This window comes from Cyprinus carpio, chromosome A6 (genome assembly GCF_018340385.1).
Source record: "Cyprinus carpio isolate SPL01 chromosome A6, ASM1834038v1, whole genome shotgun sequence".
Taxonomy (NCBI): Eukaryota; Metazoa; Chordata; class Actinopteri; order Cypriniformes; family Cyprinidae; genus Cyprinus; species Cyprinus carpio.
The window spans coordinates 28,130,876-28,144,131 of record NC_056577.1 but is presented as its reverse complement, the minus strand read 5'-3'; the positions used below and the strand labels follow the sequence as shown (position 1 = coordinate 28,144,131).

The following is a 13,256-nucleotide window of genomic DNA, read 5'->3' as shown; positions in this document are numbered from 1 at the left end:
ACTGCTTAATATTTTTGTGGAAACCATGACACATTTTTTTTTCAGGATTCTTTGATGGATATAAAGGTCAAACGATTAGCATTTATTTGAAATAAAAATATTTCAATAAATTTGCTGAATAAAAATAGTTAAACAATTTTTTTTTAAAAAGGCTGACCCGAAACTTTTTAATGGTTGCCTATTATAGAGTTTTGAGCACAATATAAACAGTGAAACAATTCTGAAACTTACAATTAATCTAATAAAACAGCATACATAACATACATAAAATTATTAAACCATTGTTTTGGCCAAGAAATATTTCAACAACAACAACAATAATATAATAATAAATACATTTAAAATACACTTAGCTACTTCCCTTTGCTTTTATCAAAAATATTCCTAAAAACACAACATTTTTAAAGTATTATAAAATATTATATGGACCTTGTCTGAATGCATATCATCGTGGTTTTATTGTTCTGAATTGTTTAGAATCTATTCTAAGGAAGCAGGCTGACTGGTGTGTGGTACAGGACGAGGCTCCCGGGCAGCGGCTCTCCGCAGTGATCGGGATGATGATGATGATGATGATGATGATGGTGGTGGCGGAGGGAGGGACCGCAGTGACACTCCTCCTCCAGCAGAGTCTACATTCAGCAGCGCGCAGCGGCTCGAGTGTGATTCCCTTCACTGCTGCGGGCGGGTCTTCTGTGAGTCGAGCTATAGCAATAATCGCGTGAAATTTCTTCACATTGCGCCTAAAACTTGGACACGCGGTAAACAGGGAGGAAATAAGGTATTTATGTTTCCATATCCATACATGACATCTTATTTTGACATGTCGGACTTCAGGAATGTTGGAAGAAAACAAGTTGGTGTGGGAAAAGTAGGTGGCGGCTGGGAAACGCGATAGTTCTCGTTGACGTTTATGGCTCGCGCTATTGTGGGAATTATGTCAGATTGACAGTTTAAACCGAATAGGCAGTGTGTGGCCACATTTACAGTTCTGTAGAGAGTTATAGTGGTATGAAAAATTAAGCAAAACAGTTTCGGTTGTTCTTCCACGAACTAGTTAATTGCTCGCTGTTCGAAGTGCCGTATCGAGTCGTGAGTAAATCCGTTTCCTTCAGTCATTCTTGGGCGTTGCAGTCGACAGCGCTTCAGTTGTGTTCAAAACTTTTCCCCTGAACAAAGCCGAGCGATAAATTAACCTGTTGTTCCACCGAAGAGTCTGTCAAGATGACATTGTCTTTAGCGCTGCCTTCTTAAAATGTGCCTTAAGCCAAAGACAGCCAAATGCTTGGAGAAGACTTAAGAAAGGCCTGATCTTTAATCCTTGATGTGTTGTAGTAGGCCATTTTACACTCATGGCCTTGAGTTCAGATAGCCTTGAGCGACATTTCAAACACAGATTTCAGTATTTTGGATGTTATAAAGAAACCCTGTTGTCTGCATAAAAGTTAGACAGTGTTCCCATGGTCCTGGAAAACCTCGAAATGTCAGGGAAAGGCAAAAGTGTGATTTATTTATATATATATATTTTTTTTTTTTTTTTTTTTTTTTTTTTCAGTCCTGGGAGATTTCTCATGAAAATTGTAAAAGAATATAGAAAAAAAAAATTATTGGACTATAAAAGACTTTTTTTTTTTTTTTACTCTGCTCTAATGATTTTTAATAACCCTTATTCAGTCATCACTACTGTAAAATTAATGGAAGGTCTTTGATCAGATAGAGAAGGTTATAATGTCACTTTCTGAATAAAAATTATATTTTTAATGGTTGACATGGTAATGAACTCGTTTCAACATCAGGACTTTTTGTTCGAAGTTGTGATTTTATATTTTTAGATTATACTGGTCATAATTTTTTACAATTTATTTTATTTTTTTATAATGTATAAAATTGAGCGTGCATGTGTTTTGGACCCAATTTAATATAGGTAACTTAGGAAATTCTATGTATTTTTAAAATAGCGTTGTTTGATTTATTAATAAAATCTGGGGTTTACATTACCTGAAGAGACTTTTAGGTTTTGTTATATATTGTTTTAATTTTTTTAAACTTGAATAGCAAACAAGTTGCTATGTAAAATGAGCATGTAAACCCACATTATTGTGTTACAGACTTTAACTTGTTAGCAACTTGAATAATAAATTGGACTGCTTCCAAATTGATGTTTTATGGTTCGACTTTTTGTAATTAATGTTGTAGGACAAACTGTAAAAATCTTATCAACATCAAGTAATGTTCATTAGAAATACACTGAAAAATGCTATTTCAAAAACTGAAAACACATGGGTCAAAATGGTCAAAATGCTTAATTCTCATCCAGGTTTTATGACCACAAACTAAACTGAACAGGTCTTGTTTAAAATGTTGTTTAAAATACTTTTAGAGATGTAGAGGCCAAATGACAGATATGTACGACATAAAGTCTGCCGCAAGTAGAATTAAAAGGATATAAACAAAGGCTTGTTGGGAAATGACAAGGACTGAGCGCTGCTCAGATCTAAAGCTTATTAAATGTTGGTTTGCGCCTTCTTTTTGTTCATTGTTTTTCTGTTTATTTAATGCATTTTATATTGTAAGTGAGACGAAGTTGGTGTCAAGACAGTTCATCATGCTGCTGAACTAATGACTGAAGTCTAAATGACTGAGATTAATATACATACAATAAAAAACACCAGTTTGATGGTGAAACTTTGAAAAAGACTGCTCATGTAATAGTTTAGTGTCATGAAATGAACAGTTTTGTTAATTTGGTGTGCTGAAAATGCCTCACTGTCTGGTATCAGACCGGCTCTGCATTACAAACTGCTCCCAGAATCCTCAGCGTGCTTCCTGTTGCATTAAGCCTGTGGGTGCCTTTGTCAACCTGCCATCTAGTGAACTTTGCCACACTATTCAGATATTTTCCTGAAGCAGAAATGCTTCTTCAGGTCTACAACACCGAAGGCGTTTTATTTTTGAGTGACACTGTGGCGTCTTTGAGTCAGAGGACACACTGTCAAAACTTTCTGAAATATGACACCATAGTAAGTCCAAATCCCACAGTAACGTTCTGAGACTCAAGCAGTCCCAAAATGAATCAAAATATAGTTGGATTACATGTGAAAACCTGGCAGTAAATTAGGAGAGAGATTCTCCTACACTCTGATGGACACAAGGATGGCAAACCAGGACAAACATTATTACTGTTAACCTAAACCAGATCTCTTCAGGTTATTATTTATGAGTATTGATGAGGTGTTCATGAGGTAAATGTGTTATTACTCGCAGCGTCATATATAGGCCATCAAGTGAGTCTGTCATAAAAAAACATGATTTCATTCATCATATATTTTTGCTTGTTTTATGCCATTTTAATGTAAAAAATGTAAGTTGTGACCGATGCTTTCTTGAGGAGATTTTGTTGATTTTACTCTAGTCATTTTATATCACCAAGTCAAATTGTCATTCTTACAGTTCAGCTTAAACTATTAAATGTTCCTAAGGTTGTCAGCCAACTGGCAAGTACTTCAGTTTTATCCATTCACACATCAGTTTTGCACTTTGATCAGTAAGCACCTACAAACACTTTTTTTTTTTTGGAGACATTTCAAGTGTTGGAGTTTGGATGTGAGCACTTTGCTCCGGTTGTGTAATCTTATAACCTTACTTACTGAGGAAACTAGGGATAAGCTGTCTGTTAACTGCAATAATATATTATATTGCAAGTTGCTATGCAGGATGAACCTCAAAATAGATGTGTTTGGGATTATTTGGGCAGTCCTCCCAACCTCAACTGTTGTGATGTTTGTTTAGAAGAGACTCGTCCAGATGCATCACAGGAAACCTATTTAAGCTTGATTTGAGTTTCTCTCTTATGCCGCAAAGAAAAAAGTCTTTAATAATAATAAAGTTCAATATGTTTAAAGTTCCTTCAGTTTGCTTCTGTAACCTGAATTACCTGCTTGCCTGTATTTGTGTACTTATCTTTTGTCAATAATTGGTTTGGCATTTTTTTTAAGATGAGTCATTTGTTCAGTGTTTCTGAACACATGAATCACAAAGTTAAAGGCCTATTTCTTGGAAGAGCGAAAACAGCAGGGAATTCCACACATTTCAGACTCTGCTACGTAAGCGATACAGTGCTTATGAGGAAGTCTTCTTGATCAGCTGCATACTTTTTATTCTCTGTCTTTCAAATTAAAGTGCTCGCTGATCTTCAGTGAATTTTCTCTGGAGCTTAGTTTCTCTTTTGGTATCCCAGAAATGAATTTAAAAAGGGAATTCTCTGATCAAACAGTGTTTTGAGCAGTGTTGTGTAACAGTTAAAATAATGAAACCCTCTTGTCAGCAAGAGAAAAGTGAACATGTTAACTTCTCATGATAATTAAATATGATGAATACAATTTTGAACATGTACAGAATGTTATATTATTACCGTTTCATTCATTTCATTTTTTAAAGGGGTCATATGATGCTTTTTTTAAAGATCATTATTTTGCGTATTTGGTGTAACATAATATGTTGACATGCTTTCATGTTCAAAAAACAAATAATTTTTCAAATACTGTACATTATTGTAGGTCCTCTATCCCCGGCCTCTCTCAACTGCGTCATTTTCTACAAAGTCCCTCCTTCTGACAAGCGCAGTCTGCTCTGATTGGCCAACTGACCCAGTGCATTGTGATTGGCCGAAATGTAACGCTTTCCATAATCGTGAGCTTCATCTTTCAAAATAAATGTAAAGACAGTTAATAATGTCCTTAGTTTTACCATCAGTTCAAGCCAGAAAGGAGAACAGAGTCGCGTGACAGACACAGTAATGAAGCTTGCATGTGTTTGCAGTACACAAGCCACGGACGGTTAAGACAGCTGACTCCATTCTCTCCCCCCCCCCCTCCCCCCCCCCCCCCCCCCCACAAACACACACACACACATATATATCCACCCATCTGTCTGTCTCTCTATACTCATCCATCCGTCTCTGTCTTACAAACATATATATATATATATATAATTATTGTAGACTTAATCTATTCACAGTTTTTTTTTAACTGTAACAAATATATCTTCTTCTTTGCTACATGTCATGCGTACTATAATATAAAGTAACATTTATGTATTATGCAACTTTATTTATGTTATATATTGAAATATACAATTTATATTAGGGATGTACCGAAATGGAAATTCTGAGCCAAAACTGAAAATTCTGGATGTACTTGGCTGGAAACTGAAACCGAAAATACTTTGTAATAATCAGGGCCTGAATTCCATTTTGGAAAATGGTGGGTATTCCCCCTTTAGGTGGCTGTTATGGGGGGAAGTTAGGGTATTTTTGTTAAACATATTTTTAAATCTACAATCATCCAAACTAAATGTGTCATCACCCAGTGTATTTGTGTTTTACAATTTATAATGTTGTTGATTTCATATTTATATTGTGAGGAAGATACTTAAAAAAACTAACAAACAAACAAACAAAAAATTCTGAATTTGAATTTATTTTAACTAAAAAAGACAAGTAAACAGTCAGTAATAAATTAAGAATAGATTAATAACAAGCAATGGCACAAACAAATACAATAACAAGATACAACTAGGTAGGTAGGTTTAACAGTAAAATTCAGGTACAGAAATACCACAGAAACAGAGTAATCTATTTAACTTTAAAATAACATTGGTTAGTCTTCAATGTAAAAATAAACATTAATGACAACAGCAGGCTTATTTAGGTTACTGTCTCTTTAAGACCTCATGCACGGATTAAACTGTTACACATAAGTTTTGTTTCTCAACTGTTTACATTAACTTAATAGCCTGTATATCGACAATGTTTAGTATAAATCCACTGTTTACATGAATACTCATCAAGACGGGCACTTTGATATATAACTGCGTGAATCAGTAGAATTATGCGCAATCCCACGCCGAAATTCAAGCCCTGATAATTACTTTATTAAATATTATAAAGTAATTTTGTAAGACTTTTTAATATAACGCAATAATTTCAATGATACTACTAAAAAAAAAAAAAAAAACAAAAGCCAATAAAATAATCACACTTAATATACAGTTAAGTAATATACCGTAAGCAATACAATGAAATAAAACATAAAATATATTAATATTAAATATCAGTATATTATGTTTATTCGGTTTTATGCAACAGAATATTTTTTGGACTTTTACAAAGCTATTTTTATCAGAGCATGTGAGCATTGCATAGCGGTGAACAAGAGGGTTTTTTATATACATATATAAAAAATTTTATGCCTTTAAGTTGAGTTGCATCCCTTTTTTCTTGTGTATACCACCGTGAGAATTGTTTCAGAAATTCAAAATAAAAAATTATTTTATTGAACTTTGCTTTTCTTCAGTAAATTATTCCAAAAATGTTTTGTATAGTATCACATTAGAGCAACAAATTCGCATGATTTAGCCTGTCGTGGAAACTACAACTGTGAACAACGTATGTTTCTCCATGTATTTCTGAAGCCTTCCCTGTGATCCCTCTCTTTTACAAGGAACTTAACCTCTGCATTTCCTGTGGGTGGATGAAGCTTCATGTGAGAGAGACAGAAAGCCAGACCGTACTAAAAATAAAGTTCTTTCTACTCCAAGGAAGCACAATCTGATGAAGGCCTGTTGATAAGTGGTCTTGTTAACATAAGCCCAGACAGAATTACGAAGGAAGAATAGATGAGTATTGGGTGGCTTGGAAGGATATGCACAGCTGTGCTTTCCTACTGGCGCACATTCATCATGGATGCGGGACAAATCTCCTTCTTCACCCACATAAAGGCCTGCCCGAGCACAACCTTTTTCACTTCTTCCTCAGAATTATCACAGTACCACTAGCACCTATGCAAGTGTGGAAATTGATGTTGGCGATCAAATGCATGACGGATTAATGCGATAAAACATGCTCCTCAGAGATCTCACTAAGTTGATTATGAGTAAATGCTTTTCTCTTCCGCCAAACTGACAACTTGCAGTTTATAGCGCTAATTGATTTGAATTGTGTAGCCAGAGTCCAAAATGAACAGTCGCAAATGGCATAGACTATGTGACTAAAATTGGCTTGGCTGTGTAAATAAAATGCAACATGCTACAAGGTTGAAATCAAACTGTAAGAACGCTGTATGCAGTTCAAATAAAAGATGATTGTTTGAAGAGGTGACATTTTCATAGCCGACACATGTATGTTGACAGGTCTGGTTGGGTTCAGAAGCATTGTGTGCATTTTGATGTTCATGAGGATTGTGTCCGCAGGGTGAGTTTTATCAGGTTCATGTTAAACAGATGTTCATATCATGTTTAGATACACATCTGCTTTTGATTCAGTGGCTTGCATGTGCCTTCAGGTCTGTTTTCTATTATGGTAGACAACACATGGCTGAATGCTAAAGAAAACATTGGGCTACAATTTAAAAAAGGCAACACATGTAGTTTTGTGTTGTTTTGGAGGACCAATCGAGAGCCACTCTTATAAATAATGAAAGTGGGTCTATGAATCTGTTCCAAGGAAAACACCATAAGGCTGCACAATTAATCGAATTTCTAATCGCACTTACAATTATGGATGCCACAATTACGTAATCGTTCAAATCGGCAATTATTTGTTCAAAGTCCACTTATGTTATTCTGTGTGCTTAAGATGTTATTTCTTTCTACATCTTAAGGGTTTTTCCGTTGTTTTAATTTTAGTTTTAGTATAACATAATACCATTTTTTTATATAATTTAAAGAAGAAACCAATCCGATGTATAGTTGACATTTGAGGCTTAATACTATTGAAAAGCACTAAAAGTTTTTTGGTTAGAGTGTTTTTAGCTTGTTTATTTTCATATAAAAATACGCATGCAGTATGGTATAAACAATGGTATAAACATCATTCATTGTAAATTGTGATAATCATAATTATTAATCGCAATTGTAATTTCAAGGGAATAATCGACAATTATGATTTTTGTCATAATCGTGCAGCCCTAAAGTATCCTAAAAGTGATCCAAATGACTTCTGAATATATAAGATAGCTTGATGTGACTAACAGATGGACACTTCTTGATCTTCTTTCATGAGCGTGATGAATCATTTAGGGCAGTTTTGTGAACTGATTGTTGGAAAAGACCCGATTCAAAAGAACAATTTGTTCACAAAGACAACCTTTTTGGACTAGTACCCAACTTATAACATGTTTGCATTTTACATTGAACTCTTACTTTTAAAAGAATAGGCTTTTCATAATTTGGTGTTAAAGCAAATCATCTTTTTCCCTCCCAGGAATGGCAGCTATCAGGAAAAAGCTGGTGATCGTGGGAGATGGAGCGTGTGGGAAGACCTGTCTCCTCATAGTGTTCAGCAAAGACCAGTTTCCAGAAGTCTACGTGCCTACTGTGTTCGAGAACTACATTGCAGACATCGAAGTCGACAGCAAACAGGTTGGTATTGATTCTTGGCCACCTCCAAACCCCCACAGCATGGTTTTTTTTTTTATAGCTCGTCTAAACAATATTTCCAGTCCTTGATATTTGAGTTTCTTTTGAAAAAATCTGATTGTAAAACCCAAACGGAGATCTGTCAGCAAACCAGAACGTGCCGTTTTTTTCCCCCAGTTTATTTTCCTTCAGTTTTACCATCATGATGATTCTAAAACCAGCAAAGAATCTGTGAACACTGTTGTTGTTGTTATTTTAGTCTGATGACAGTATATCCTGTATAGATACATTATCCAGATGTTTATTCAAACAATCGAGCCAGTAAGTGTAAAATAATAGTCACTGTTTTGGAACAGCGTTGTTATTGTTAACTAAAACTATTAAAAACTATTTTCCGAATTGAACTAAAGCTGAAATAAAATAATATACAAGTATAAAACGGAAAACACACACAATAAAAAAAAAAATACTAAAATGTAAAAAATTTGAATGATTATGTTGCCTTTGACTAGCTGAAATAAAATAGGGTTCAGTTGAAGAATTAAAGTGACTAATATTAAAACTGAAATAAACAGAAATTAGATATAGAAAAAAAAGACAAAAGCACATGACAAAATTACTAATTTAAAAGTCTTTGTTTTGGAACACTGTTGTCATTGTGAACTGAAACTATTAAAAACTATTGAAATAAAATGATATCTAAGTATTAAATGGAAAAACTTCAACTTAAAAAAAAAATAAAAACAACAATTTGTAATGTAATGCTGACTGGGCGACTAGCTGAAATAAAATAAGCTGAAGTAGTAAAATTACTAAAACTAAAGCTGAAATTAGAGATTTTATATATATGTGTGTGTGTGTGTGTGTGTGTGTGTTTGTGTTTGTGTGTGTGTGTGTGTGTATTTCAACATTTAACACACACACACACACACACACATATAATGTGTTTTTTTTTTTTTTTTTTTTTTTTTTAAATAGTATATGAATAATACCAAAATAAAACTTGCCAATATATTTTGCAGTCTTGACCACTCTGAAATCTAAAGGGGACTTGGCAAAACAGGAAATGGCTGTTCTTTCTGGTTTCCTGACTGGACTCGAGATATCCCGCCCCCTGTCGCTGTGACTCGCCAACCCTATATAGCATGATTAACAGACCACTTCATTTCCTGTGATAGAAGAGGTTTTTTCGGAAAGGTGGGCTCATTCTGTGTCCCCAAGACAGGAAATGTTGAAGGAGCAAGATGGCATCTCTTCTAAAACCCCTGGCTCTCTCAGCGGTGTTACGCTGCTTGGTTTGTCAAAATATAGAAGCCTTCCATTGGCGATTGAGCATGAATCTTTCCATCCTTTGGGGAAAAAAGACATTTGATTTCATAATCTTTCTCCAAAACGCACTGTACAACAGAGATGGCGTTAATTTTTGGTTGATGCCATTGTCACCTATGCATGCGCTTTGAAAAACTATGAGCCATCCAAAGCATTATGTGCTTGTTATTCCTCTCCTGAACAGATTATTATACTGTAGAGCAGCTTCAGATCAGTGCACAGCAGAGGAAAAAATAGTCTGGTCTCTGAGTGAATTGAGGGAAGGTTATGTAATGATGTGGCATCAGGCTCGTATGACTCAGCGGCGCTGTGGAGCCTCATTGCTAAGCTTCAGTCCTACAGGAGAGCAGAAGGGATGTAGTTTGATTCCCTCTAATTATCTGTTTGACTAATTCAATTCATTAGGCTTGTGATTGGATAAGCCAAGCCTTGCTGTACAGATTATGTGAGGGAAGAGTGACATATGCAAAGATTTGATACTTTAAAGTTCATTTGCATTTAGAGCAAGGATCTACAGTATATCTGCGACCATATCACTAATGGCAGATAAATGTTTTTTTTAGATTATCAACATTGATCCGACGTTGAAAGCAGATCAAGGTTTTTTATGACAGGTTAAAAGTACTTCGAAATTTCCATTCTCCATATTTTTTTATTTTTTTACTTTACATTATTTATAACGCTTTTGACTTGACACCTTTTCCCGTCTCTAGACCTGTTAATTTATTGGAAAAAAAGAAAAAAATATATAAATGAATTTCATACATACAATGACTTAAAAAATTACAGTGTTGACCATCTTATAAAATAAAGAAAAGGTTTAAAAGTTTATTTTAGTGTTTTTTTTTTTTTTTTTTAATTAATTAAAGTATTATTGATATTTGAAATTTAAATATTGAAAAATATTTAAAAGTTTGTTTGCTAAATAATTTATTCTTAAAGCTTGGTTTTAAAATAATATTAACATTTGAAATTTAAATATTTGAAAATATTTTTATTTTGCTTGCTTATTTAAATATTTTACTTAAATATTTTTGTAATTACTACTGTACCAACCAACATAAAATAGAAAACATGCAGGACGCCATTTTTTTTGTCATGTGACAAAAAAAAAAAAAAAAACCTATAAAACAAGAAATTATATACCAGGCTGCTGTAGAAGCTCATGACTGTTTGTCAGAGTTTTTAAAAAAACATAAATTATAAGTTTTATAACTAAGAAAATAAATATGAAAAATAATAAATGATAATTTTACCTTGAAAATTTTATATGTATTTGTAAATGTGCAACGAATTAATAATTCTTAAATAACATTTTTAAATATTTTTAAATGTTAGCCATTTGGTTTATTGGTGTAGCATAAGAATAGTTGTTTGTCTAATCGATATTCCATATTGGTGCATCTGTAGTGTATAGAGGCTAAAATACATTTGTCAAGGCTTAATATCCTGAATATATCTGGTCAGTATAGGTCTAAATAGAAAGAGCTTGTGTAAAGGAAGGGGTTGCACATGTACTCACGTGTTTTCAATTAGCCGTCTTAAGCCAGAACATTTCCTGTTAGGAATGTGTAAGGCTTGTTTTTGGCCTCATTTCTTGGATTGCACACTTCTAAGGGGACGCCTATTGAGACAAGGTCTTAAAATGTATAATAAGTGCATTTCTCCTCTTGTGTCACTTATTTGATTGCAAATTAGTCATCGTGTGAAGTCCAGCATGCTGCATTGATCATAAAGACTTTGACTAGCTGTCACAAACGAGCTTTGACTCATTTTGTCAAATTTTTTTGATCCACAGGTGGAGCTGGCATTGTGGGACACAGCAGGACAGGAAGACTACGATCGTCTGAGGCCTCTGTCTTACCCAGACACAGATGTCATCCTCATGTGTTTCTCAATTGACAGTCCTGACAGTTTAGGTAATCAGATTTTCCGAAAACCCCAAAATCTTTTTCATATCTTTCATTTTGGCTCATCCTTATTTAGGTCAAGGCCTTTCTTACTGGAAAAAAAACGATTGACTGAGCCATCACTGTGTGCAGGAAGTTCCTGTGTTTTGTTTAAGAGCCAAGGCTCATCATGATAATTCTTGTGTCCATGACATCATTGTCATTTATCTCCACCAGCTTCCCGAAGGAACATCCTGGTTCTCTTCTCTGTTACAATTGGCGTCGGGAAACTAATTAGACTCTTACTAGCATGTGTATAAAAGATATCGCAGACAGTTCTGAGATTATTTGTCAGAATTAAGCTGCATGATTCAGCAGAGTTCATGAGATCAGTGTTGCATAAATCAGTCATATAATTCATCCAGCAGTGACATGAGTGTTGGAATGGAACCACTGTTATTCTTCTGAGACTCTAAACATGAATTACTTCTGAATAATAGGATTGGATTTGTTGGGACAAATCCCTTATTTCACTCATACTTTATTTGGGTCACATTCACATTATAAAACAAAGTTTTATAAGACCAAATATAAGTATTATTTAACACATTCACATTTTTGTTACCATATTTTTTCTTCAAATTATAGTACCTGCAGTTTGAACATTTAGAAATACACTTTCTTATTATATTGTATACTATTTATTATATTACACACACACACACACACACACATTTAAATATACATACATGTATTACATATATAATATAATTTATTTAAACAATTATACCTTTTATTTTATAATACATCTTACATCTATTAATTACAATTAATTTATATAAAATTGTATAAATAGAATTGTTTTCTTTCAAATACAACTGAATTTTTATATATATATATATATATATATATATATATATATATATATATATATATATATATATATATATATATATACTTTTTTTTTTTTCATGTACATGAGAAACTTTTTAAATGTTTTTTATAAAGTTCTAAAATATAATGTAAAATGTATTTCTTAATATTCATGCTCATATGAAAGTTTCGGAGTGTTTGTGTGTATACACATGTATGCATTTTATATATATTATTAATATTTTTTTCTTGTATATTTTAAAGTTTGGAAACACTCATATTATATTACATTATGATTTTTATTTTATTTAATTCATACAGATTTTATATTAATTATCCAATAACCAGTTTATTTTATGACACTATGTACATTTTCTGTATACATATATATGTTTGTGTTTTATATTATTATTATTATTATTATTATTATTATTATTTTTGTCATGTATATTTAAAAGTTTGGAAACACCCTCTGATGTTACTTTTTTATTATTTAATGTTAATATACATAAAATGTTTTTAATCATTTTATGTATATTATCTATTATACTCTGTGTGTATATGGCATTTCCAATGTGTGTTTTTTCTTAATTTGAATGAAATGAATCTTTAATGTGTGTGTGACCTCTCAGAGAATATCCCAGAAAAGTGGACGCCGGAGGTGAAGCACTTCTGCCCAAATGTTCCCATAATCCTCGTGGGCAATAAGAAGGATCTGCGGAATGATGAGCACACACGGAGAGAGCTGAC

At 33.3% G+C, this 13,256-nt stretch overlaps 1 protein-coding gene across 1 annotated transcript in view; it reads left to right on the top strand.

Moving 5' to 3' along the window:
- The first annotated feature begins 625 nt into the window (after positions 1-625).
- Positions 626-13,256, top strand: part of LOC109090675 (rho-related GTP-binding protein RhoA-D-like) — a 13,664-nt gene continuing 1,033 nt past the window's right edge. Inside the window, exons 1-4 of the mRNA XM_042758853.1 lie at positions 626-781; positions 8,261-8,418; positions 11,543-11,663; positions 13,139-13,256. The exon at positions 13,139-13,256 is cut by the window's right edge and continues 13 nt beyond it. Of these exons, the coding sequence (XP_042614787.1) occupies positions 8,263-8,418; positions 11,543-11,663; positions 13,139-13,256 (395 nt within the window). The 5' untranslated portion in view covers positions 626-781; positions 8,261-8,262. The remainder of the gene's footprint in view (positions 782-8,260; positions 8,419-11,542; positions 11,664-13,138) is intronic.